The sequence below is a fragment of the Panthera uncia genome (assembly GCF_023721935.1).
Source record: "Panthera uncia isolate 11264 chromosome E2 unlocalized genomic scaffold, Puncia_PCG_1.0 HiC_scaffold_19, whole genome shotgun sequence".
Taxonomy (NCBI): domain Eukaryota; kingdom Metazoa; phylum Chordata; class Mammalia; order Carnivora; family Felidae; genus Panthera; species Panthera uncia.
The window spans coordinates 21,073,711-21,099,684 of record NW_026057588.1 but is presented as its reverse complement, the minus strand read 5'-3'; the positions used below and the strand labels follow the sequence as shown (position 1 = coordinate 21,099,684).

The 25,974-nt window shown below is 35.8% G+C and overlaps 1 protein-coding gene across 2 annotated transcripts in view; it reads left to right on the top strand.

Annotated features, from left to right (window-relative positions):
* URI1 (URI1 prefoldin like chaperone) overlaps nucleotides 1-25,974 on the top strand; it is a 79,396-nt gene that overhangs the window by 43,033 nt on the left and 10,389 nt on the right. Inside the window, exons 6-10 of one of the 2 annotated variants that reach the window (XM_049621809.1) lie at nucleotides 809-977; nucleotides 2,409-2,745; nucleotides 4,694-4,836; nucleotides 5,627-5,876; nucleotides 9,268-9,620. In XM_049621809.1, the coding sequence (XP_049477766.1) occupies nucleotides 809-977; nucleotides 2,409-2,745; nucleotides 4,694-4,836; nucleotides 5,627-5,876; nucleotides 9,268-9,450 (1,082 nt within the window). In that variant the 3' untranslated portion in view covers nucleotides 9,451-9,620. Of the gene's footprint in view, nucleotides 1-808; nucleotides 978-2,408; nucleotides 2,746-4,693; nucleotides 4,837-5,626; nucleotides 5,877-9,267; nucleotides 9,621-25,974 lie in introns of those variants that run through there. The other variant, XM_049621810.1, reaches the window with a different exon arrangement.

Below are 25,974 nucleotides of genomic sequence, written 5' to 3'. Positions count from 1 at the left end.
TTTGAATGTATGATGGAGGTCATCGTTAACCATATCTCATAACAGCATTTTAGACTTCTTCCCATTGCCTTCTTCAAAGCTATAATTTGCTTTATAAAAAAGTCTGTTTTTTTCAGATGAAAAGCAAATGGATTTGAGTTCAGATTTTCTTTATCTCCTGCCCTCACATGAGGATTACAAATAAGATAAAGTAATTTAAAGAGGAGAAATGTTCATATACAAAATTATAGTCCAACTTTCCAGGGATTAGCTTCCATAGATTCCTCCTAGGGTATTTATGCCTGGCTGTGCCTAGAGTTGAAAGTATCCTGTGACAAGGCTTTGATGTGTTACTTTAGTAACTGAATTCTCTTGAGTAAGGATGGAAGATGTGTATTATTTGTGTTGAATTTTGTGTTATAACTAGGGTACATTGTGACCATTTTTGCTAATGCATTTTTGAAGCTTTCAGGCAGTTCTTCACAGTCTTTAATGTGCATATGAATCCTCTTGGGCTCTTGTTAAAACACAGATTGTGATTTAGCAGATCTGGGGGTAGCCCTGAGAGTATATACTTCTGAAACGTTCTGCAGGAATATCAGTGTTGCTGGTCCTTGGACCACACTTTGAGTAGCAAGATTATGAGAGAGACGGATCCTTGGAGTTGTCTTGCTTGCTTAAAAGCCATGCATCCCCCCCTCGCTGCCCCTCCCTCCCCCCATCTCCATATCCCCTCTTCTCAGAAGAAAGTCTCACTAAGTCTAGGTTTGTGCTTTTTTAAAGGTGGCTATTAACAGCCATGTCTTTCCTTTTTTTTAAAAAAAAATAGCAAAACACCGAATTGCCCATAAACCTCACTCCAAACCAAAAACTTCAGATATTTTTGAAGCAGATTTTGCAAATGATGTCAAATCCAAGGATTTGCTTGCTGATAAGGAACTGTGGGCTCGACTTGAAGAACTAGAGAGACAAGAAGAATTGCTGGGTGAACTTGATAGGTACCGAATGACAAATTATCTTTCCAAGAGATTTTGTTTCTAAACACATTTCCTTGTTAGTCTTTTTCCTCATTAATAAAACAATACATGCTCATTGAAGAAAATACAGAAAAGTATAATATATTAAAATATCAATAATCCTCCCACTCGAAAATATATATTAATTTTCTAGAATATTTTCTGTTAGGACTTGTGCATTCATGCACATGCCCATGCATATGTGTGGGTACAGAAATACTTAAAATCCGTATTCCTGTGTTTTTAATAACAAGATTCAGCTATGTTTTGTATAATGAAGTACTAAGGTATATCAGATAGTCGACATAATAATTATGGGTGTTTTAAATATTTACAATTTAACTGAATTATTTTTATACTGTAGCCAGGATAATGCTGTATATCTAAATGACTTGTTAAAAAGAAAAATTTGCTGTGGATTTGTGTGTTACTGTAAAATGTTTATCCTTGCTTTCCTTTACAAACTTTTCTGTTTATCGAGCAGGCAGTTTGTAATTTGGTCAGGTAGTTATATATATGAACAACTTTTCCAAACTGCTGTTTGAAATATACATTAGCACTCACTTGGAATTGTCAAAATACTCAATGAAATCTATTACTACAAAAGTTCCTATATTATTTTGCTTAAATGATGCACCGTATGCAGTAATTAGTTTCTGTGAAAAATAGGACATGAAGCACGAAGGATATATGTATATCTTTTTACATTTCACCTACAAATTCTTAGGTCTTTTTGATTAACTGATAATATTCCATTTTTTAAGATCCATCTTGAATCTTGTGATTTTCTTGGGCATGATTCTGTTTTTGCATGACGTTATTTCAGTTCTATTGCATTTTTGATTTTGTTATTTTTGTAAGGTCTTCAAATCCTTTGTAGAAATGAAGCATGAAAAATGTACATGTGTGTGTATAAATATAATTATATTCATGTGCATACATATAAATCCTTCATTATAAAAAGTTAAAATAATACATGCTTTAAAGTATTCCAAATATAGAAGTAGAAAATAATAATAAATAGCCCCAGTGTTAATAAACAGAAAATAAATTAGCCCCAGTGTTAATGTTCTGGGGCTATAATTTATGGTCTTTAAATACATATCTCTGTGAATTTCTTGCAAATTTCTTGATTGTATTATTTATATCATATTTACGTTGTGTGTGGCCAGTGTCCTCTTTCAAAGGTAAAAAAATCATCTATATTCTACTTATGTTTGAGTAACTACAACATACAGAATTAGCATAGAGTTTTTTGTTGTTGTTATTTCAAAGCGTTCTTATCAGCTAGAATTCTAGTTAAAAATATCTTATTCAAAATCTTAATTTTTGCCCATTGAAATGAACTGAAAATTAGAACATGTAGTATTTTGATGTGTATGTTTGATCTTAGTTTTCTCTCTTTCTTATTAGTAAGCCTGATACTATGATTGCAAATGGAGAAGATACATCTTCTGAAGAAGAAAAGGAAGATCAGAACATAAATGTGCATGTGATGCACCAAGTAACAGACTCTGTTCATTCCAGCAGTTGTTATAAGGATGTTACACATTCAGAACTGTTCAATGGCCAAGTGAATAGTCAGTTGAACTGTTCAATGATTGGTTCAAATTCTTATCACAGTAATGAAGATGAAGAAGAAGAAGATGATGATGATGATGATGATGGTGATAATGAAAATGATGTTTTAGGGGTTGGAGATCATTCTGTACCAACAATATATTTTTCTCACACTGTCGAACCTAAGAGGGTTTGTATGCTTTTTGTGTATAATTTAAATATTAACATAATTTAATATAAATATATTCTATAATATTCTTTAAAAGAACACTGTTAGAGTAATTAATATTGTTGATAGTGCCAAATAATAAAATCATCTTTTGCCTCTTGTTCTGACCAATTTATCTAAAAAAAAACGGGGAGAAAAAGTCAATGTCTAGATAGTTCCCATTGGTCCTTTGTTCTTTGAAGACACAGTGGAATTTGAATTGTTTGGGGTCTGGAAAGGAATCAGATTTGAGTAGCAACTACTGTAGCTCCACCTGTCCTTCATTCAGAGAGTTTTCTGAGAATTCTAGAGTTAATTATATTGTGGGTGTTTTGGTGTATTTAGGATGTTGAAAGTGACTATATTAGCTACATTTTTAATGATGCCAGGTTGTTACTTTCTGTGTGGGCATGACATGAATAGGAGCATCATGAGCAAAGTGGAAAAGTTCAGGAGGAAGTAAAAAGTAGCTTCTTTTCAGATAAAGTAAATCTAAACATCTGTGGGTAATCGTGACTCTAGAATTTTGGCATTTAAGAACTGGGGGTTATTGTGAGATCTTTTTTTTTTTTAAAGTAGTGTTTATTTTTGAGAGAGAGAGCACACAAGCAGGGGAGGGACAGAGAGAGGGAGACACAGAGTCTGAAGCAGGTTCCAGGCTCTGAGCTATCAGCACAGAGCCCAACGTGAGGCTTGAACCCATGAACTGTGAGATCATGACCTGAGCCAAAGTTGGATGCTTAACCGACTGGGCCACCCAGGCGCCCCTGTAGAGACCTTCTAATACAGGGTTTTTAAGCTTTTCTTTAGTATCAAAAGACTTTTTGTTCCCCTTGTACTTACTGTAGGATCCCAGTATTTAAAATAAATCAAAACAGTTAGTTCTGATTGGAAGGATAGACTACCTTAAATCCATTCCCTTGCTCCCAGTGCTGCTCTGAGTAGCAACTGGGAATTCATCTTTATACTTAAGGCCTATAAGTCCATAGACCTGGCTAGTAATACAACAGAAAGTCCTTTGTCTCAGTGCACTGGTCTTTGTACCACTAGATATCCGTGCAGGGATTGCCTGTATCACAGTTAAGGGTCTGTGGTATCAATCTTAAGTGTCTGTGATTATTATTTAATGAAACATGTTTAAAACATATCTGATATTTCTAAGGTCCCTTAAGTTATCCTGCTGTAGTATGAAGTGAAATAATTTATGGTTTTTTATATGTTAATACTTCAGACTAAAGGGAGCATCTTGTGAGTTCTTTAGAAAAAACTGATGTAATAGCCAGAAAAAGAAATTTGTTTTAGGATTCTTATTTCATGCTTTAAATTTTTCCTTATTTGCATGTTGATAAAATAGGAAGAATAAATAATATTTGTAGGAATTTTGTGAGGAAGAGCAGTCATTATTAATATGGAAAGTGTAGTGTTAGTGTTGAGTAGAAGAATGACATAATAATCCTACAGGGTTGGTTTTTATTTTTTAGTCCAATTTCTAAAAACTAGAGGTATTTAAAAAATTCCAAATAATTAAGCATTATCTAATATTGCTTTTATGACTTAAATTTTATATTTTCTTACCAAATATTTCTTTTGGTTAATTATGTTCTTTGTTTTGAAATGCATGATTTAAGCCAAAAATTTATATCAAAGTAATGGGGTGATATGAAAACTTATAATAAATCTGTCATTTAATTTAAATGTAATTTGCTTTCTATACAATAATAAAATCCCTAAAGACTAGAATTGGTCATTAAAGAAGATATAATTTAATGCTGTAGAAGTGTGTTAAGGTAAGGACTTTTTAATCCTATAATAGTGTACATCATTTCATGTCAAAAACTGTCTCTCTTCTTTAATTATAAAGTTTATTTGTTTTAGTTTTGGCTTTGATTTAATTTCTCAGAAGGTTTGTAATTTGCTGTGAAATTTTTAGGTCCGAATAAATACTGGAAAAAATACCACTTTAAAATTCAGTGAGAAGAAAGAAGAAGCCAAACGTAAACGAAAGAACAGCTCTGGCAGTGGTCATTCTGCCCAGGAACTGCCTACCATCAGGACTCCCGCTGACATTTATAGGTGAGTGGTATTCACGGGCAACAGGACAAGCTGCCGTCCCCTTACCTCTTTTTGTAACTGAACATTTACAGGAGCAGGTTGCCTGTAACACAGAAGCCTGTCCATCACGGACAGGTGAGGGGCTCTGATCGGGTTGGCTTAGTATTTTAAAGGCTCTCCCAGGAGCTGCTGAGCCACCACAACTGCCCAGTTCAGAACAGTTGGAACATTGCATGAGTTTCCCCTTTCCCCCCTCTTTGCCAATGCTTTTAAACATTCTCAATCTTTCTAGTGAAAAAATCGTAGTATGTTAACTTTAGAAATGTAAGTTTGGGTTTCCAGTGGGCTGGAGCAGTGCTTTCCTGCCACAGCTATGATGATGCTTGCATGTGGTTTGCCTTTCCGCGAAGTAAGTTAAGTATTGCTGTTCCAGTTTTTTGTTGTCTTGTTTGTTGAGAAAGTTATCATTTGGAAATACCTACTGTTTTCATGACCCATATTTGTAAAATAGTTAAAATTGCTAAATTGTTTTCTAAGTAGGTCTAGATTACATGTAGAATTTCGACAAATTAGACTGTTGTCACCCAGAACATGCTTATAAATAAAGTGCTGTATTAGGCCCCAAAAAATCATATTTTAAAGAATGTAAAATACATCATTTGAAGCTACAAAATTGTTGATTATGAAAATTTTAGATGTAAGTTTGAAAAAAAACACTCTAATTTCTAAAAAATATTTTTTAAAATCTTACAAATTCATCCTCAGTTTATGAGTTACCTAAAGTGCGTGTATATGTTTTTGGACATCATAGAGTCTTTGTTGATGTTGTGAATGGAGAATATGTTCCTCGTAAGTCCATCCTGAAGTCTCGCAGCAGAGAGAACAGTGTTTGCAGTGACACCAGTGAAAGCAGTGCTGCTGACTTTGATGACAGACGGGGAGTTCTGAGGAGTATTAGCTGCGAAGAGGCCACTTGTAGTGACACCAGTGAGAGTATTTTGGAAGAGGAACAGGAAGAAAACCATCACAAGAAACTTTTGCCTTTATCAGGAACACCTGAGGTGTGTGTGTATTGTTAACTCTTTATTTCATACAGTATCTTTCATCACTTTTTGTGAGTTTAAAAAGGTGGTGATAGCAGGGCGCCTGGGTGGCTCAGTCAGTTAAGCGTCTGACTTCAGCTCAGGTTGTGATCTTGTGGTTTGTGAGTTCAAGCCACGCATCGGGCTTGCTGCTGTCAGCGCAGAGCCCGCTTTGGATCATCTGTCCCAGCACTTCCCCCTACCCCCAACTCTCTCTGTCTTTCAAAAATAAACATTAAAAAAAAAAAAGTGGGGGTAGCTCCATTTCAGAAGGGCATATCATTCATTTTCCTGATTTCACAGTTCACTTTTGGAGTCGAAAAGTTATTTCTTTAAAAGAGGCTCTCCTCTCCTTTTTAAAAAATTGCAGCTGCTATATCTCCCTGGTATGGTCTATAAATCTTTAATCTTACAATCTCTAAATTATTATTTTTTTTGTATAGTTATTTATTGAAGTTAATCAGCTGAGTAATGACATTGTTTATCTTATAGCTTCTTTAGCTGATACATACATTTAATCTCAAAAGTCATGGACCCTAATTAATTCTAAGCTTATTCTTTTTTGATAATTAATAATTTATAAAAAATTAATAGCCACTAGCAAACACACAAATGCAGATATTATAATCTTAGTTCAAGAAAAATTTTTTTGGGGAAAAGTATTACTAGTCTTAAAGTTCTATTTTTGTGAAATAAGAATTTTAAAGTATCTTAGTTTGCATATACATTACCTTTTTGACAAGAAGATCATTTAGCAGCTTATTTTAAATGAATTACTACTAGACCAAACTATAGTCATTTTATAATAGTTTATAGGTAGCAGATTATACTTTTCTCTTTTATGTGCTTTAGTTAAAGAAAAAATACTGTATGGCAGGTAATTATCTGAAGTCCTGTGTTTTGGCCTGTGCCAGTGACATATTTATTTTTGGGGGTTATGGAGCCATTTTACAGTTTAAAGAAAGTTGTAGATCCTCTCCTCAGAAAAAGTCAGTGCACACATATACGTTCTTATCCACCACATTGCACACACTTGTGTGTGGGGGGAATGGTACTGAGGGATCCCAAAACAAAAATTCCTATCTATGAGATAGTCATATGTTAGGGTTTCCATTATTCCCGGGGATGATTTCTTCAATTGTTTTTGTTCTGGGTGTATCTCAAATTTTCAATTTATAAAGTATTTAGAAAAACTGGGGAACTCATACCTGTATCAAACTGATATACCCATTTGTGCATACATTCAATACATATAAAATATATATGTTTATATATAAATAAGCATATGTAAAACTTCTATTGCTTATACTGAATGGTAACTTAATGGTAATAATAGTACTAAATTGTCACTGGGGATGGAGATCATTAGCATTTAGGGACAGCATGTATGATTAGAATTAGAATGTTCTCCTCCCCATTATATCACCTGATATAATCATCTCAGTTGACGTAGAAAGTATCCAATTTAACAGTCTTCCATACTGTTAGAAAAACAGGTAATGGATGTAGACCTTTGCTACTTTTTATTTAAGTTTACTTATTATGAGAGAGAGAGAGAGGGAGACAGAGAATCCCAAGTGTGCTCCACACTCAGCACAGAGCCCTGTGCAGGCTCGATCTCAGCACCATGAGGTCATGACCTGAGCTGAAATCAAGAGTCAGACACTCAACTGACTGAGCCACCCAGGTGCCCAACTTTTACTTTATAAGGACTTAGTGTATCATGGTATAGCTAGACCTCAAGTCTGGGACTTAGTTTTATTTCACTCTAACTAGCTTTGTACTTCATATTGAACAGTTTTTGTTAGCATTCTAGATGCTATAAATTTTTTTTAACATGAAAACAAATAGTTCATGCACATGACAAGTACTTGAAAAGATCTGCTTTTCAGTATCTTTAAACGCTGAAGTGTCTCTTTTTTCAAAAGCATTTTTAATATAGTAAGAAGGCTCAGTGAGCATCATCCTATTTTATCATCCTATTTTATCAATAGGAGTTTTGAGAAAGTAGACTTGAAGTTTCTTTTAAGAGCTTGGATTTCACCCAAGTTCTTGAAATACTGTGGGAGGGTAGGGGCATTCTTGTTTTTTCATTTCTTTGGTGGGGCAAGGTGGAGGGGATGGCTTTTTAAACTTTTCAGGTGATACACTGTCTTAACTCAGTTTGTACTCTTGGTAGACAAAAGCAAGCAAAATACACATGAAAGTTTACGTGTCAAATTTTACTTTGTATGTAGTGAGTTTTTAGAAGATGAAAGGTGGGGGGGATCCAAATACCAGAGACCTTAAAAATAAAATTGTTATCAAATCCTTGGTTTTTACAGATCTTTATGTAAAAAGATATATGAAGATGTATCTTTGGTTGTATTTCCATCATTTTGTACACATTATTTTTGTTCCAGTTGAACAAACAGTTGACTACATTACATCCAGCAAATATCCAGCTGAAACGAAAGAACCATTGTGTGTGTGTGTGTGTGTGTGTGTGTGTGTGTGTGTGAGTGTGAGTGAGTGAGAGTGTGCGGAACATCTGATTTCCATCATTGAATTAAGTGTAGCAAATTTTGAGACTGATGCTGCCTCCACTAGTATCAGCACTTAATTTTTCAGTTTACACTGATCTCTTGAGTAAAATTGAGGCAAGATGCAATAAAATATTCCAAGTAATTGCATACATGAACACCACCTAAGAGATGTCACTACCGCTGAAAAGTAAGCTATTGGCTAGCTGGCAGCATGGCCTCCATAGGATAGCTCATTCGTCAGCTCACGTTTGACACCCTAATAGCATTTTTTAGTTTAATACATTAGTTTTCACGTCATGGTCTGGACGTGAATGTATGAAAATTGGGGACCTTTTACATACCCATTTTTGTTTAATCCCAGATAAAACATTCATTTTACATTTTGCTTTCTTACATGTATATTATCAAAATCTATTTATGTTTGGTGATGTCATTAAGATACATTTTAATGGTAGCTGATTTCTCTAAACAGTTTATATTTTGATGTTATACTTTTGTGTATTTATCCAAGAATCTTAAGAATTCATTTTTTTTTTTTTTAACATTTATTCATTTTTTGATAGAGACAGCGTGAGTGGGGAAGGGGCAGAGAGAGAGGGAGACACAGAGTCCAAAGCAGGCTCCAGGCTCTGAGCTGGCAGCCCAGAGCCCGATGTGGGGTTCGAAGCCATGAACCATGAGATCATGACCTGAGCTGAAGTCGGACGCTTAACCAACTGAGCCACTCAGGCGCCCCAAGAATTTACTTCTAATGAAAGGAAATGTCTAATTGGCAAATACAGGATCAAGATTTTGTGGGCATCTTATTTGCATTTTATTACCATAATCTGACTTTTGTCTTCTAGGCTTTTTCTGGAACTGTAATAGAAAAAGAATTTCTATCGCCCTCCTTAACACCACACCCAACCATGGTTCATCCTGTGTTACCCACCATTCCAGAACGAAAAGAAGTCTTGTCAGAAATATCAGAGGAGACTACCAAGAGGGTTTCAAAGTTCAAAGCTGCCAGATTGCAGCAGAAAAACTAGGGCCTGCCAAGGAGTTTACATCCTAGAACCTCGTTTTGCATTTCTTTAGAATCTGTATAGCAAAATATGTTACATGTAGTTGAAATAAGGCATCCTGAATGCACTTGGCAGCAAGTTCTCTTACTGTTATCAGTGGTATTAAAAAGAAAGTAAATGTTTGAATACTTTAATATTCAGCTTGTTTTGTTAATTCTCTGAATACTGTCAATACTGTTGTCTAAGTTTTCTTAGGATGCGGTGGCAGTATTTGGAATTATTTTTCAAAGAATACTGTTCATATGTATTGTTTTTGTGTTTTGAACTAAATACAGGCAGTTTTGTGCCAGCTGTGAAGTTGTGCATACCATATGGACCATTTTAAGGAAACTTTTAAAATTTCAAATAGATTCAACAATTATATTCCTTACTTTAGCATTTTAAAGGCACTTTAAAAAAATCTACTTCTAGTAGGTTTTGCAGCTAGGTGGCTATTTAAAAAACCTCTCTCTCCCCTTTGACTGTCATTCTATCATCTCTGAGGCAGAAAACTACATGTACCCTTTGGGAAAGTTTCTTTGATTGGAAGAATGGTATTTTGTAAAACATTTTTTTTTCAAGTAAAAATTTTATGAAACTTGGTCTCTAAAATGTGAGCTTTATGATTCAGAGTTGAATTATAGAAATAAATGTCTTTGATTCATATGTATGCTACATGCACCACACAATGAATCCTTGAATTCTTACAATTCCATAGGCAATTCTTCTCCCTTAAGTTGTTCACTTTTAACTGGCATTATATTTTGGGAGAGAAGGAGAGGTTGTGTAGATGCTAAAAAAAACATTTTTTAAAAATAAATTTTAATTTTAATTTTTCCACCATTGTCATTCTCCAGGGCTACTTTCTTACTAGTAAATAATTGAAATAACATATTGACTGTTAGCAAAAATCTTTAAAATAAAGAGAAATTTATTCTAACATTGAAAGTTATACTGCAAGTGTTAACCATTAGCTTGATGCATGCTGAAATGAAGCTTTTAAAAAGCATTCTGCATTAGTGCTAAAATAAGCCATCAATGCCAGTCCACCCTCTATTCATGGCTAAATATTTAAGGTTATTTATAGTTTCTTTAATGAATTCTTGCTTAAACAAAGTGAAATTATGTCCTAGAAAAGTAGAAGCTATTTGTAACTAGAACAGCACAACTGTAAAAGTTTTATGAATATGTATTTTAATAATAAGGGGGTGAGCCTGAATCTCCACAAGTTAATGGGTAATTCAGAACAGAGGACTGATTTTGAAAGATAGCCTAGAAATGTAGAAGATTTGTTCTTTAGTAAATTTTAGTCAACTGTGCATATATTTTTAGTTAAAACTTTCTCTCAGCCCCTCCCCCACAAAAAAACAAGAATACCATCACACACACTCAAAGGAGCTCCTGACTCCCAAATGAAATGTTATTAGAGTGAGCTGTGCTAGATCTTTCCCCCAGTAACAAAGTTTGTTGTGGGACTATTGTGATATTCTTTACAGACCTGTAATTTCAAGAGTACTGTCATTAAATAATTTTTCATAATTTGAGCCTGTTGTTGTTTATGTATTATGTTACTTCTTGCAAATAAGATGTTCCCTCATAGAACAAGATGGTAGTAGAAGCAAAGAAAAAGTGTTTGATAACATTTTCTTATGTCTTGCTGAAGACCAGATGAAGTGGTGTAGCCCCATTTCATAGCCTCAGTCTTACAACAGAGTTTCAGCTCTAACTTAGTATAGCTTTATTTATCATGTTAAATTCACATTTCAGTGGGTTAAAATGAAGCTGGTCATAAGTGTTCTCTTTTAGACCATTGTAAAACAATAGCAGAAGTTTTTTTTAAATTTTGAACTAATTTTAGACTTCTAGAAGAATTGCAAAACAGTACAGTTTCTGTATACCTCTTAGCTTCTGCTAAATTATAATGTATAACCACAATACAGTTATGAAAACCACAAACTTGATGTTGGTGCAGTGCCATTGACTGACTTACAGATCTTATTTGAATTTCACCAACTTTTCACTAGGTGTTCTTTTTCTGTTCCAGGACCCTATCTAGGATCCCATCTTGGCGTTTGTTTATTACTGCTCCTTAGTCTGACAGTTTGTTGTTTGTTTGTTGTTTTTTATGACTTTGAAGTATTGGAAGAGTACTGGTCAGGTATTTTGTTGGATGATCCTCAGTTTGAGTTTGATGTACTCACATAATTAGAATGAGGTTTTGCATTTTTGGCAAGAATATCACAGAAATGCATCATATCAAGAGGTGCATTTCATTGTGTCATTTCAAGGGGTCCAGAATTCATTATGTTAACCTTGATCACTTGGTTAAGGTGGTGTCTGCTGGGTTTCTCCACTATAAAGTTACTGTCTTTTCGTTTGTAGTTAATAAATACCTTTTAGGAGATACTTTGAGATTATGCAGATTGTTTTTTTTTTTTCTCTTCAATCTTAAGCCCAATAATTTTTGCATTCATTGGTAGATCTTGTCTGCAACAGTTATTACTGTGGGATTTGCCTAATGGTGATTTTGTTTTGCCCTTCCTTCCTTCCTTCCTTCCTTCCTTCCTTCCTTCCTTCCCTCCCCACCCCACCCCCAATTTAATGTAGTGGAGGGGCTCCTCTGAAGCTATTTTAATGCTTCTGTTGAGAATTAATTAGCTTTATTAACATCAAGGTGTCTGGGTACTTTATTTATTTATCTATTCTTTACATTTATTCCTTAGAATTCTCTTGTAATGAAAAGATGTGCTGTTCTCTCCCCACCCCCACCCCTACTGTTTATTAATTATATCAGTATGAACTTGGATATTTATTTTAGTCTATGGGTTAAGATCCAGTTATCATTGTTTTGTTTGTTCACATTGTTCTACATTTGACCATTAGGAACTTCTTTGAGTTCACACCTGACCCTGAATTCTTTCAAGAAATCACCATATTTTTGTTTGAATATTTTAACTCCACAAAATGTACAGGCTTATCTTATATTTTTCCTGCTCCAGCCTTAAGATCATCATCAGTCACTTCTCCAGGGAGCCCTTATTCCTTTTATTGGAGAAAGTTGTTTAAAAACCACCATTTCTCATGTGGGTGTGGGTATTGCCATTGTGGTGTCATTGCTAGAAACCCTTCTTCAGTAGTTAGAGCTAGGAAATTATTTTTTTTATTTAAAAAAAAAATTTTTTTTTTTAACGTTTATTTTTGAGACAGAGAAAGAGCATGAACAGGAGAGGGGCAGAGAGAGAGGGAGACACAGAATCTGAAACGGGCTCCAGGCTCTGAGCTGTCAGCACAGAGCCCGACGTGGGGCTTGAACTCACGGATCGTGAGATCATGACCTGAGCCGAAGTCAGACACTTAACCGACTGAGCCACCCAGGCGCCCCTAGAGCTAGGAAATTATAACCACTGCATGTGTTTACATATTTGTCTGTTTCTGTATGTTAAAAAACATTCAAGTTTATACTGACACTTCGATTCTAACGCCACAGGATTTGTTCCAGTTTTTCCTTATTTGTGACTTTTTTCTCCCAACAGTGAGAAACCTGCTGTTTACTATCTACCATGTATTTGCCTATTTTTTATTTATTTTTTTAAGGAAATTTTTAAAGTTTGTTTATTTTGAGAGAGAGCATGTGTATGCCCTTGGGGGGTGGGGAGGAGCAGAGAGAGGCAGAGAATCCCAAGCAGGCTCCACGTTGTCAAGTGCAGAGCCCAATGTGGGGCTCTATCCTGTGAACCATGAGATCATTGACCTGAGCCGAAATCGACTCGGATGCTTAACCGACTTAGCTACCTAGGCGCTCCCCATCCATCCTCTCTCTCCCTTTCTCTCTGCCCTTCTCCCCACCCCGCCCCACCAGGCATGTGTGGACGTGCACATTCTCATATTCTCTCTCTTTCTCAAGATAAATAAACTTAAAAAAAATATATGCACATAAAAGTAGTTTCAGAGTGCTAATTCTTATTCCCAGGAGAAACATTCATTAACTACATTGCACTATTTATGTTATTTTTTTTCTTTAGCTATTAGTCAAGAAACTTCTCCAAAGTTGTTAGTTTTTTTTCTTTCTCACTCCCCTCACTGATTGTTATTCATTTGTAATATGAATATTACAAATGTTACAGATATTAGGTTCATTTGTTACTGTTTGTGTTCCAGTTTGGATTCTCCACATCCTTGTTGGTGTTAATGGTTTAACTTGGTGGTATGTGAGGGGTATGTGAACTTTAATGTGGTTCTGACAGTCACAACTACATAAAAAGGTAAACATGGAGAAGTGTCACACCTTCTTCTTGCCTGCTACCCTGCTTCCATTCCCATCTTGCTATCACTTCTCCACCTACCCACTGCACATACCAGTCTCTCTATTTTCTCATTCCATTGCACTTTTTTCCTCTCAGTTAATAGTATGCTCTGGTAATCACTGTATGTCAGTTTATAGAGATCTTTCTCTTTTTTTTTTTTTAAACAGATTTTGTATTCTCTTAGGTAGTTGTAACATGGTTTATTCAGCACTTTCTTTGGGCATTATTCCTGGTATTTTGCAATTACAAACAACGATGGCAATGAGCAAGTTCAGTGTATGTGTATCTTTGTGCATTGAAGGGGTATCTTCAAGGTAGATTCCTAGAAGTAGGATTGATGGGCCATGTGCATAATTACTCTATGACTTCTTTTAAACAGTGTAAAGTCTGTTTTTGAATGTATTCTCATATTAAGGACATGGTTTTAATATGTATGTTTGCATATCTACATTCATTGATGATTCTTTGATAATAACTCTGGGACGCTAGTATCCTAAAGGGACTTCAAAAAGTCAAAAATATTAAATTAAGTATAGTGATCATGTTCATTTTGCTACATTTTTATTTATTTTACTTTTTGGGGAGATTGGTCATGCATGTGATTTATAAGAGCTTTCCATTCATTGGAATATTTCCAAATTTTATTTTTTTTAATTTAAAAAATGTTTTTATTTTAGTGTGTGCAGGGGAGAGGGGCAGAAAGAGAGAAAGAATCTTAAGCAGGCTCCATGCTCAGCAAGGAGCCCGTTGCAGGGCTCAATCCCACGACCCTGGGACCATGACCTGAGCCGAAATCAAGAGTTGGACACTCAACTTGACTGAGCCATTCCAGGTGGCCCTGGAATATGTCCACATTTTAGAAGTGCATATACCTCATTGTATTAGATTTATTTTTCTCTTTGAAGGAACAACTTTTCAAGGATACTAATCTTTATCTGTGTGTTCTTTTGGTGAGTAGCATATAGACTTTCAATTGAATGCTTGTTGAATGAATTCTTTAACTACAACAGATATTTGTGGTTTATGTATTTAATCTGTTGGTGAATATTGTCGAGTTTTTACATTTTACAATGCTTTCTCAGTTTAAATTTCATCTTCTAGGAAGATCATTAGGATATGAAGGAGTTTTTGTAGTTCCCTTAAATAATTGATGGATTTGTAAAGAACTGCATAATATTTTTGAGCACTTACTGTGTGTCACGTATTTTTTGTGTTCTTTATATGGACTGTTTCATTTAATGCAGTAGCCCAGTTAGGTAGATACTGGTTTTGTTTTGTTTTTTGTTTTTGTTTGTTTGTTTGTTTGTTTGTTTGTTTTTAATCCCCTCTATTTTAGAGATGAGGAAACTAACTCAGATTAAGCAACATTTTAAGTCACAGGGCTGTTAAAGTGGTGGAATTCGGATTTAAAGCCAGCAGCTTTGCTCCATAATCAGCACTCTTAACACACGTTTTTGACATTTAAATTGTCTACCTTCTAAACAAGAGCAAGTAGCTAGTAAGAAAATATGTGATCTCTAGAACATCTGAATACTTGCTGACTCATTGTGAGGCCCCCTTTTTAAAAATCTGAATTGGAAACCTGCTCTGTTTCTTAAACACACGTTAAGAGAGTTCATTTTGACTTGGAATGGAGGTGGAGTTTCAACTATGTTGTTTGGCCATATGTGTAAAAAAAAGGAGTGTGCAGAGAGAGAACAGGAAAAGTATAAAGAGAAGTAATCATTGTACCAGTATTTCATGGAGAAACGACACATTTTTAAAATGTGAATTTAGGCATTACGTGCGTTTAAGTATAGAATTAGTATGTTCACAATCCAGTGACCTCAGAGTGACCCTCCTTGTCCTTAATATTTTTTTTGCCTTACCGTATTTCACATGACATTAATGTAGCTAGCTAAATATTTTTCTAGTATAACAGTTTACATCTTTTGTGTGTTTGTGATACTTCTCTGTTTTTGTCTTTTTCTGTATACATACCTGGGCATAATAGTAATATTATATTGTTACTGTAAACTGTTCTTAACCTGACAATGCTTTGTTAACTCAGGTTTAGTGTAAGTTTATTGTAATCACTCTTACTAGGACTTACTCTGCTATTTGGGCATTCTGTTTACCCTGATTATTTATTGCCTCCACACAGTGCCCTTTACTACTGTTCAGGTTAAGTGCTTTTTGTTTTCCTGTTATCTCTACTGATTTGGAAATTATGTATTTGCTATATTTTAATTTTTTGACACTCTCCTATGAAAATGTGCATCTTTTTTTGGTTCTGTTTTTTTTCTAACAGTTTTATTGAGGCATAATTTATATACCATAGCATCCATTTTTAAGTGTGCAGTTTAGCGTTTTTCAACTTCAAGTTGTGCTGCTATCACTACAACCCAGTTTTAGAATATTTACATCATGCTAAGAAGATCCGTTGTACCCATTTACAGTCAGTTCCTATTTATATCTCCGCCTCAGGCAACCATGAATTTGCTTTCTGTAGATTTCCATTTTCTGCACAGTTAATATAAATGGAATTGCACAATATGTAGTCTTTTGCATCTGTCTTTGATTTGGCGTCAGGTTTTTGAGGTTCATCTGTGTTGTCTTGTGTGTCCGTAGTTCCTTCTTGGTCCTGCATAGTATTCCATTGTATGGACATACCACATTTTGTTTATTTCATTGGTTGACGAACATGTGGATTGTTCAGTTTTCTGACTATTATGAATAAATGCTGTGAATATTCATTCTGCCAGGTTTTGTGTGGACATACGTTCTTTATTTCTCTTGAGTAGATAACGTATGAGTGGGATTGCTAGACTGGATGATGAATTTAAGTTTAGCTTTTTAAGACATTACACAGTTTTCCCAAGTATATTTTTATATGCCTCCAATGTATGAGATTTCTAGTTTCTCCATATCCTTGGTTACGTGGTATTGTCTTTTTCATTCTAGCCATTCTTGTGGCTATAAAGCATTATTTCATTGTTTTAAATTTGCACTTCTGTATTGACTAACAATGTTGAGAACTTTCATGTGCTGTTAGCCATTGTGTCTTCCTTGTAGTGTCTATTCAGATTTGTTGCCCATTTTTAAAAATGTTTATTTATTTTGAGAGAGAGTGTGTACACGCATGAGTGGGGGAGGGGCAGAGAGCAAGAGAATCCCAAGCACGCTCCACACTATCCGTGCAGAGCCTGACATGGGGCTCAAGCTCATGAACTGTGAGATCATGACCTGAGCTGAAATCAAGAGTTGGATGCTTAACTGACTGAACCACCCAGGCGCCCCAGTTGTGCTCATTTTTTAATTGGATTGTTTTTTATTATTGAGTTGTAAGGGTTCTTTACATAGTCTAAATACAAGTCTTTTATCAGATATGATTTGCAAATATTTTAAGTCTGTGACTTTGATTTTTTAAATGGTGTTTTTGAAGCACAGGTCTTTGGTTTTGAACAAGTCCAGTTGACAATTTTTTTCTTTTATGGATTTTTCCCCCCTCTTCCTTTCCTTCCTTCCCCTTCTTTCCCTCCCTCCCTCTCTCCTTCCCTTCCTTTCCTTCCTTCCTCCCTTCCTTCCTTCCTTCCTTCCTTCCTTCCTTCCTTCCTTCCTTCCTTCCTAAGAACTCTAAGGATTTGTCTCCTGTGTTTTCTTCTAATATAGTTTTAGCTCTTAGAGTAAGGGCTATGATCATTTTGAGTTAATTTTTGTGTATGACATGACACAAGGGTCTAAATTCAACTGGATACCAACCCAGTTGTCCCAGAACCATTTGTTGAAAAGATTGTCTTTTTTACAGTGAGTTATTTTGGCATCTTTTTTGAAAATCATTTGATTGTAAATGTGAAGCTGTTTCTTTGTGTACTCCCAATTATGTTTCATCTCTTTGTCTATCCTTATATCAGAGCAAAATGGTCTTTATTTACTGTGGCTTTATAGTAATTTTTCAAATAAGAACTGTTAAGTTCTCCAACTTTGTTCTTCTTCAAAATGTTTTTGGCTATTCTGAGTCCTTTGCATTTCAATGTAAATTTTAGGATCATCTTATCCACGACTGCAGAAATCCTGTTGTTGTTGTTTTTTTACAGGATTTATATTAAATCTATAGATAATTTTGGGGGAGAATTGCCATGTTCATATTGAGTCTTTAATCCAGGAACATGAACCATTTCTTCATTTATTTGGATCCTCATTAATTCTCTCAGCAAAATGTGGTGTAGTTTTTAGTGTACAGTTCTTTAACTTCTTTTGTTAAATTTATCCTAAGTCTTTTATTTTTGATGCTGTTATGAATAGAATTGTTTCCTTCCTGTCATTTTGCTGGTATGTAGAAGTACAGTTGACTTTTGTATATTGTGTTTGTCTCCTGTGACCTTCCTGAACTCAATTATTAGTTTTTGTCACAAGGATGTGTGTGTGTGTGTGTGTGTGTGTGTGTGTGTGTGTGTGTATTCCTTAGGATTTGCTACATACAGGATCATGTTATCTGTGAATAAGGAGAGCTTTACTTCTTTTTGTCCCCCCTCCGAATTCCTTTTCTTTTTCTTGACAGATTGCACTGGCTAGAACCTCTAGTACAGTATTGAATAGAAGTGGTATGGGGTGCCTGGGTGTCTCAGGTGGTTAAGTATCTGACTCTTGATTTTGGCTCAGGTCATGATCTCACGGTTCCTGAGATCGAGCCCCGTGTTGGGCTCCATGCTGACAGCATGAAGCCTCTCTCTCCTTTCTCTTTGCACCACCCCCCTCTGCTTGCACTCTCTCTCTCTCTCAAAATAAATAAAACTTATTTTAAAAAGTGGTAAGAATGGACATCTTTTTCCTTATTGGTGAGAAGGTGTTCAGTCTTTCACCATTAAGTGTCATGTTGGCTATAGGTTTTTCATGGATACCTTTTATTAGGTTGAGTAAATTTCCTTTTATTTCTGATTTGTTGGAGTTTTCTATCATGAATGGGGCTGGATTTTTTCTTTTTTTCTGCATCTGTTGAGATAATCATGTGATTTTTCCCTTTATTAATATGGTACATTACATTAATTGTTTTTCTGATGTTAAGCCAACCCTGCCTTCCTGGGATAAATCCCACTTTGTGTAATCCTTTTTAGATGTTATTATATAATCCTTTTGTTGTATATTGTGTAATTAATTCAGTGTTCTGTAAAATCCTGTCTATATGTTATTGAATTTGGTTTGCTGATATGTTGTAGGGGATATTTGTGTATATATTCATGAGAAATACTGGTTTGTAGTGCTCTATTCTTGTGATGTCTTGTCTGGCTTTTATATCAGGATAACACTGGCCTTGTAAAACAGGATAAGGAAGTGTTTCTTACTCCTGAATAAGTTTGTGAGGAGTTGGTGGTATTTCTTCTTTGTTTGGTAGAATTTACCAGTGAAAATGTCTGGGCCTGGGCTTTTCTTTGTGAGAATGTTTATAATTACTATTCAGTTTCTCTACTTGTTATAAGTCTATTTGAATTTTATATTTCTTTATGAGCCCATTTTGGTAATTTTCACTTTCTAGGAATTTGTCCATTTCATGTGAGTTGTCTGGTTTGTTAGCATATGTTCATAGTATTTTCTTATAATCCATTTAATTTCTGTACGATTGGTAATGATGTTCCCTTTTGATTTCTGATTTTGCTAATTTTTGTCATCTTAGTTTTTGGTCAGTCTAAGTAAAGGTCTGTCAATTTTGTTGATCTTTTTAAAGAAACATTTTTGTATTTCATTGATTTTTTTTTTCTCTTTTTCTTGTTTTCTATTTTATTGATTTCTACTCCAATCTTTATTATTTCCTTCTTTCTCCTTGTTTTGGTCTTAGTTTAGTCTTCCTTTTTAGCTTTTTTAAGGTGTGAACTAAGGTGTTGATTTGAGATTATTCCTTTCTAGTATAGACATTTAAAGATATAAATTAACCTCTAAGCACTGCTTTAACCACAACCAGTGAATTTTGATCTGTTGTGTTTTCAGTTTCCTTTAGTTCAAAACATTCTAATATCTCTTGAGATGTCTTGTTTGATCCATGGATTATTTAAATATGTATTGTTTAATTTCCAAATATTTGAGGATTTCCCAAGTTTCTTTCTGTTATTGATTCCTACTTTAATTTTGTTGTGTCTGGAGAACATACTTATTATGTCCTTAGTCTTTTAAAATTCATGAAGGGGCGCCTGGGTGGCTCAGTCGTTTAAGTGACCGACTTCAGCTCAGGTCACCATCTCACGGTTCGTGGGTTCAAGCCCTGCGTCTGTGCTGAACACTTGCTCAGAGCCTAGAGCCTGCTTCAGATTCTTGTCTCGTCTCTCTCTGCCCCTCCCCCACTTGTGCTGTCTCACTCTGTCTCTCAAAAATAAATAAATGTGAAAAAAATTTTTTTTTTAAATTCATGAAGACTTTTTTATGGGTAACGGATATTCTCTGTGTTCGGAAAGAATCTGTATTCTCTTGCTGTTGGCGTGTTCTGTACATGCTAAGTTCACTGATTCCACTGTCTTCTCTATTCTTGTTGGTTTTCTACTTGTTCTGTCATTATTGAGAGTGGGGTATGGAGGTCTCAGACTACTGTTGAGTTGTCATAGCTTTTATTTTTGGTAGCTTTTGCACCATTTATTTTTTGGCCCTAGTGTTAGGTGCATATTTGTCATTGTTAGATGAATTAATACTGCTGTTATTTAGAAGTGCCCCTCTTTTTCTCTACTAACATTTTTCTCTTAAAGTCTATGTATGTCTTCTCTGATACTATCATCATCACCACTTCGGCTCTGTGGGATTGCATTTGCATGGTGCCGCTTTTAGTTCCAACCCACTTGTGTCTTTGAACGTAGCATTTGTGTCATGTAGATGGCATACAGTGGAATCTTGTTTTTAAAAACTCTATTTTGACAGTCTCCATTTTGATTGGAGTGTTTATTAATTCATGTAATTATAGATCATTTACATTTGCCACTTTGCTGTTTGGTTTTTTATGTCTTATGTCTTTTTTATTCTTCTATTTCTCTTTGATTGTCTTCTGGTGTTAGATATATACATTTTTTTTTAGTATAACTTTTTAATTTCTTTGATTTTTTTTTTTCTAAAACTATTTGTCAGTAGTTGCTCTGGCATATGCATTTTAACATCACAGTCTACTGAATTTCAAACTGGAGTTGAAAAGTACAGTAACTAAAATGAATACATGTACTCAAAGGTAAATCAATAGAAATTATACAATCTGAAGAACCGTCTCTTTCTGGGATTCCTGTTATGCATATGTCGATCATTTTGGTTATATGCCACAGGTCTTTCATACTTAATTCATTTTTCCTTTTTTTTTTTCTGGTTTTCAGATTACATAATTTCTATTGATTTATTTTTGACTTCACTCATTCTTCTTTCAGCCAATTTTCAGTTCTGCTGTTAGTCCATCTAGTGAGCTTTTCACTTTAGTTATTGGACTTCTCAACTTCAGGATTTCCATTTGGTTCTCTTTTATAATTTCAGTCTCTTTCTTGGTGTTCTCTCTTCTGTCAGTCCTTGTTTTCATGCTTGGTTTAAACATGGTTTCCTTTGGGGCGCCTGGGTGGCTCAGTCGGTTAAGCGTCTGACTTCGGCTCAGGTCATGATCTCACAGTTCGGTAGTTCGAGCCCTGCATTGGGCTCTGTGCTGACAGCTCAGAGCCTGGAGCCTGCTTTGAATTCTGTGTCTTCCTTTCTCTCTGCTCCTCCCCCACTCATGCTGTGTCTCTCTCTCTCTCTCCTTCAAAAATAAAAACATTAAAAAAATTTTTTAAACATGGTTTCCTTTATTTTCTTGAACATATTTATAGTGACTGCTTTGAAGTTTATGTCTGCTAAGTGCAACTCCAAAATACTGGAGTTTCTATTTATTGCTTTTTTTTTTTTTCAAGTGTGTAGGCCATACTTTCCCTTTTTAAACTGGACATTTCAAATAATGCATTTTAACAACTCTGGATTCTGATCCCCTCTTGCCTGAACTAATTGTGTAGAATTTGTTTCCTCCACAATGTATGACCTCTGATGTCTCTTCAGTTTTTGTTTTTTATTTTTATTTTTATTTTTATTTTTAAGCCCAGCTTCTTATGGGTCACTCTTGGGGTCAGTAAATCTTAATGGCCAGCCAGTGATTGGTCAGAGGTTATGGTTAAACATCTTGAGCAGTAAGGCTCCCATCATTTGTCAGTGCACCTGTGTGTGGTTTGGAGAATTCATTCAGAATTCATGCAGTTTACAAGTCTTCCCCAGTTTTTATGTTTACTTCATTCAGGCATTCTTGTGTCTCCTCTGTGCATGTGTCTGTGCTTACATGTGTGCATGATACCTGCAAGGCCTCAGAGATGTAAAAATAGCTAGAGCCTTCTCTGGTCTCCCATGAGCATGTGCGTACACATACCCTAATGCCCACAGGCTTCCAAAATGTGAGCTTATCAAGGCCCATGGTTGTCTTAGTCCCTAGATCTTCCTGTGAAATTTCTAACCAGTCTGGCTGGTTTCTTGGTTGGACCAAGAGTGTTGCAACCTCAGGTCAGTTGTGACGTCGGTCTTTCCCATTTGTTTGGACAAAGCTTCTCGGCACTCAGATTTTCCACACTGCTGTAGATCTAGTCAGTCACAGCCCAGGTAAATGCTTCTGGTTTTCACAGACTGTCCTTGCTAGAACTGCTCTGAAGGAGCTGGGTGAGAGAAGGTGGCCAAAATGTCACATACTGCATCATCATTATCCAACGTTCAGTTTCTTGAATATACTCAAATTGTTTTATGCCTTTGGTCAATTTTCAGAGTTCTGAAATAGTTGTCTTTGACAATTTTGTCCAATTTTATCTTTGCTCTTTGGGGAAAGTATTAACAAAGGCCCTCACTTTGCCGTTCCTTTCAATTATCTGTTAATTTTTTTTTTTTTTTTAAGAGAAAGTGTGCTCCTGGAAGGTGGGGGAGGGGCAGAGAGAGGTGAGAAAGAATCCCAAGCAGGGTCCGTGCTGTCAGCGCAGAGCCCACCTCAAGGCTCAATCCCATGACCCTGAGATAATGACCTGACTCAATAAGAATTGGATGCTTAATCAATGAGCTATCCAGGCACACACCCCACCCCCAATTTTTTTTTTTAAATGTATAAAAAGTTTTAATGTCTACTCCTGAATTTACCATTTCTACTCTTCATTACTTTCTGTACATTACAATCAGGTTTCCATCTGATTTTATTTTCCTCCAGCCTACAGAGGCTCCCTTAACAATTCTTTTACTGTGACAGACCATTTGAGAACATTCTATTTTTATCTGAAAAAGTGTTATTATTTTGCCTTCATTTTTGAAAGATATTTTTGCTAGGTAGAGAATCCTATTTGATAGTTTTTTCCTTTAGCACTTTGAAGATATTGTTCCACAGTCTCGGCATTTTATGTTGCTATATTATCTTTGTTCCTTTGCATGTGATGTTTATCTTTTTTTCCTATGGCAATTTAATAATGATGTGCATATGAATGATTTTCTTTGTATTTCATCTTGTTGGGGTTTGTTGAGCATCTTGGATCTGTGGATTTAGAGATTTGGCCATCAATTCTTTAAATACTGTTTGGCCCCCACCTCTCTCTCCTTTCGAAATACCTATTACATTTATATAATACTGCTTTTATTGTCCCATAATGTCACTGAGGATTTGTTCATTTTTGTTCAGTCCTTCCTCCCTCAGTCTTTCATTTTGGGTGGGTTTTATTGATCTTTTAAGGTTTAATTTACTTTTATTTATTTTTTGAAATAAGCTCCATGCCCAGTGTGGGACTCGAACTCCCAACCCTCAGATCAAGAGTCACATGCTGGGGCGCCTGGGTGGCGCAGTCGGTTAAGCGTCCGACTTCAGCCAGGTCACGATCTCGCGGTCCGTGAGTTCGAGCCCCGCGTCGGGCTCTGGGCTGATGGCTCGGAGCCTGGAGCCTGTTTCCGATTCTGTGTCTCCCTCTCTCTCTGCCCCTCCCCCGTTCATGCTCTGTCTCTCTCTGTCCCAAAAATAAATAAAAAACGTTGAAAAAAAAAATTTAAAAAAAAAAAAAAAGAGTCACATGCTCTACCAACTATGCTAGGCACACACCCTGCTAGGTCTTTAAGTTTACTGTTTTGTTGTTGTTGTTGTTGTTGTTTTCTGCAGTATCTTACTTGGTCTTGATCACATCCAGTAAATTTTTTGATTCAGATATTGTATATTTTTTTATCTCCGGAATTCCCATTTTTTTAATATGTCATTCGTTTCCCTCTTTATTATGCTAATAGTTTCCTTTAAATCGTTAAATGTATTTGTAGTATCTGTTTTAAAGTCCTGGTCTGCTAATTCTGTCATTTTTATCATTGTTTCATCATGTCTGTGGCTCTGCTGACTGATTTTTCTCCTGATTATGGGTCAGAGTTTGATGCTTATTCTCATGTTTAGTAATTTTTTATTTGATGCCAGAATGTTTTAAGTTTTAGAGTAAATCTAGGTTTACAGAAAAGTTTCAGATAATTCAGAGAGTTCTCATACATCCCTCACCCAATTTCAGTTTCCCCCAATGTTACTGTGTTACATTACCAAAGTGCATCTGTCAAAACGAAGACATTGGCACAACACAATACTATTAACTACAGACTTCCTTTGTATTTCATGAGTTTTTCCACCAGTGTCCTTTTCTTTCCAGAATCCATTCCAGAATACCACATTGTGTTTAGTGGTCATGTCTTCTGTCTCCTATTTGTGACAATTTTTCAGTTTCTTGTTTTTTAGACCTTAATATTTTTGAAGAGTATTGGCCAGGTTAATTTTATGGGATGTTCCTCCATGTGGGTTTGTCCAGTGTTTTCTTATGATAAGCCTGGAGTTAAGAGTTTAGAAGAATATCATAGAGATGAGGTGTCTTTCTGTTCATCACATCACAATCAAGATGTTAATCTTGATCACTTGATTAGCTTGTTGGTTGGCTTCTCTCCTGTAAGACTGGTCTTCTTTTGCTTGGATGCCTCCTCATGCGGTGGTCCAGAAAAATGTTGGAGAGAAAGCCAGGGGGATTATAGGACTCACCTCTTTGTTTCCTTTTGTTTGGGGATCTCAGGCTTTACTACCTGTTGTCCTAGTGTCTGAAGACCCTTATATTCTAGATTTTGTGCAGTTTTCGGCTGCAGATGGCAGAAGGACAAGTTCTGTACCAGTTTATTTCAGGCTAGAATCAAAAGTCCTTGGCAGGACCCCTTTATGTTACCTTCATTGATTAGGTTTCTCAGTTAATTTCATTGCCTGTGGTTCCTCAAACCCCCACCTGCAGGAGGGCTAGCCTGTGGTTAACGCACTCCCAGGGGAGACTCCACCCTAGCCCGCCCCACCTAGAGCTCAGGCAGATAGAAACCATTTCCTGGCAGCGTTCTGGTAGTGGGAACATTTCTCCCAGTGTGTCCTTCAACTCCAGTGCTTCATGGGTCTTGTCTCAGTTCTGACTGACTCCTTCATTGACCTCAAGGATTTGCCTCCGATTGCCCGAGATTTTAAACCATAAATCTCTTGGTTAGCTCCTAGAACAGCTCTGTCATGTTGCTAACGGTTTTGGGTTTTGTTTTCACTTTTTAAAGCCACTGGTGATTTCTGTTCTTGCAGACCAGGTTCTCTACATTTGAGGAGATGTTTGTCATATTTTATCCAGCATTTCTAGAGATTTTATAGCAGGAGGGCTGACAGTATATCGTTTATAGTATCCGTGAGCATTTTCTCCATGTAAGGTAGCATTCTAAGCCCTAAGGAAGTGATCCATTGCCTTCAAGTGGTCTGTGTTACTTGGGAAGGCAGGTCAATGTCTAGGTCAAAGAAGAATACCAGGATGGCTATAAGATATGCACAGCGAGGATCCAAACCTAGAGCCTTATGTCCTCTTTGAAATAAGGACATTGACAACTGCTTCACATCAGAGGAGGTACTCTAGGTAGGATAGTGCTCAATAGGATTTACAGGATGGGAAGAATCCTGGTATTCTTAACTAATAAAATTAGAACCTTCTCAGGGATTTTACTTATGCTATGTGCAAGTTAGAAGAACCTGAGTCAATTAATCAGTACACATGTATTTTTGAAGACTGTTTTCTTGGGATCTGGAATTTTTTTGCCAGTATACATTTGGGGTTTGGAAGCTAGACTAAGATAAGAGTGGCATGCCAGTGATGATTTGGTGAATCCTGTTTGCAAGGAGGGAATCGTTCAATCTGGTGAAAAT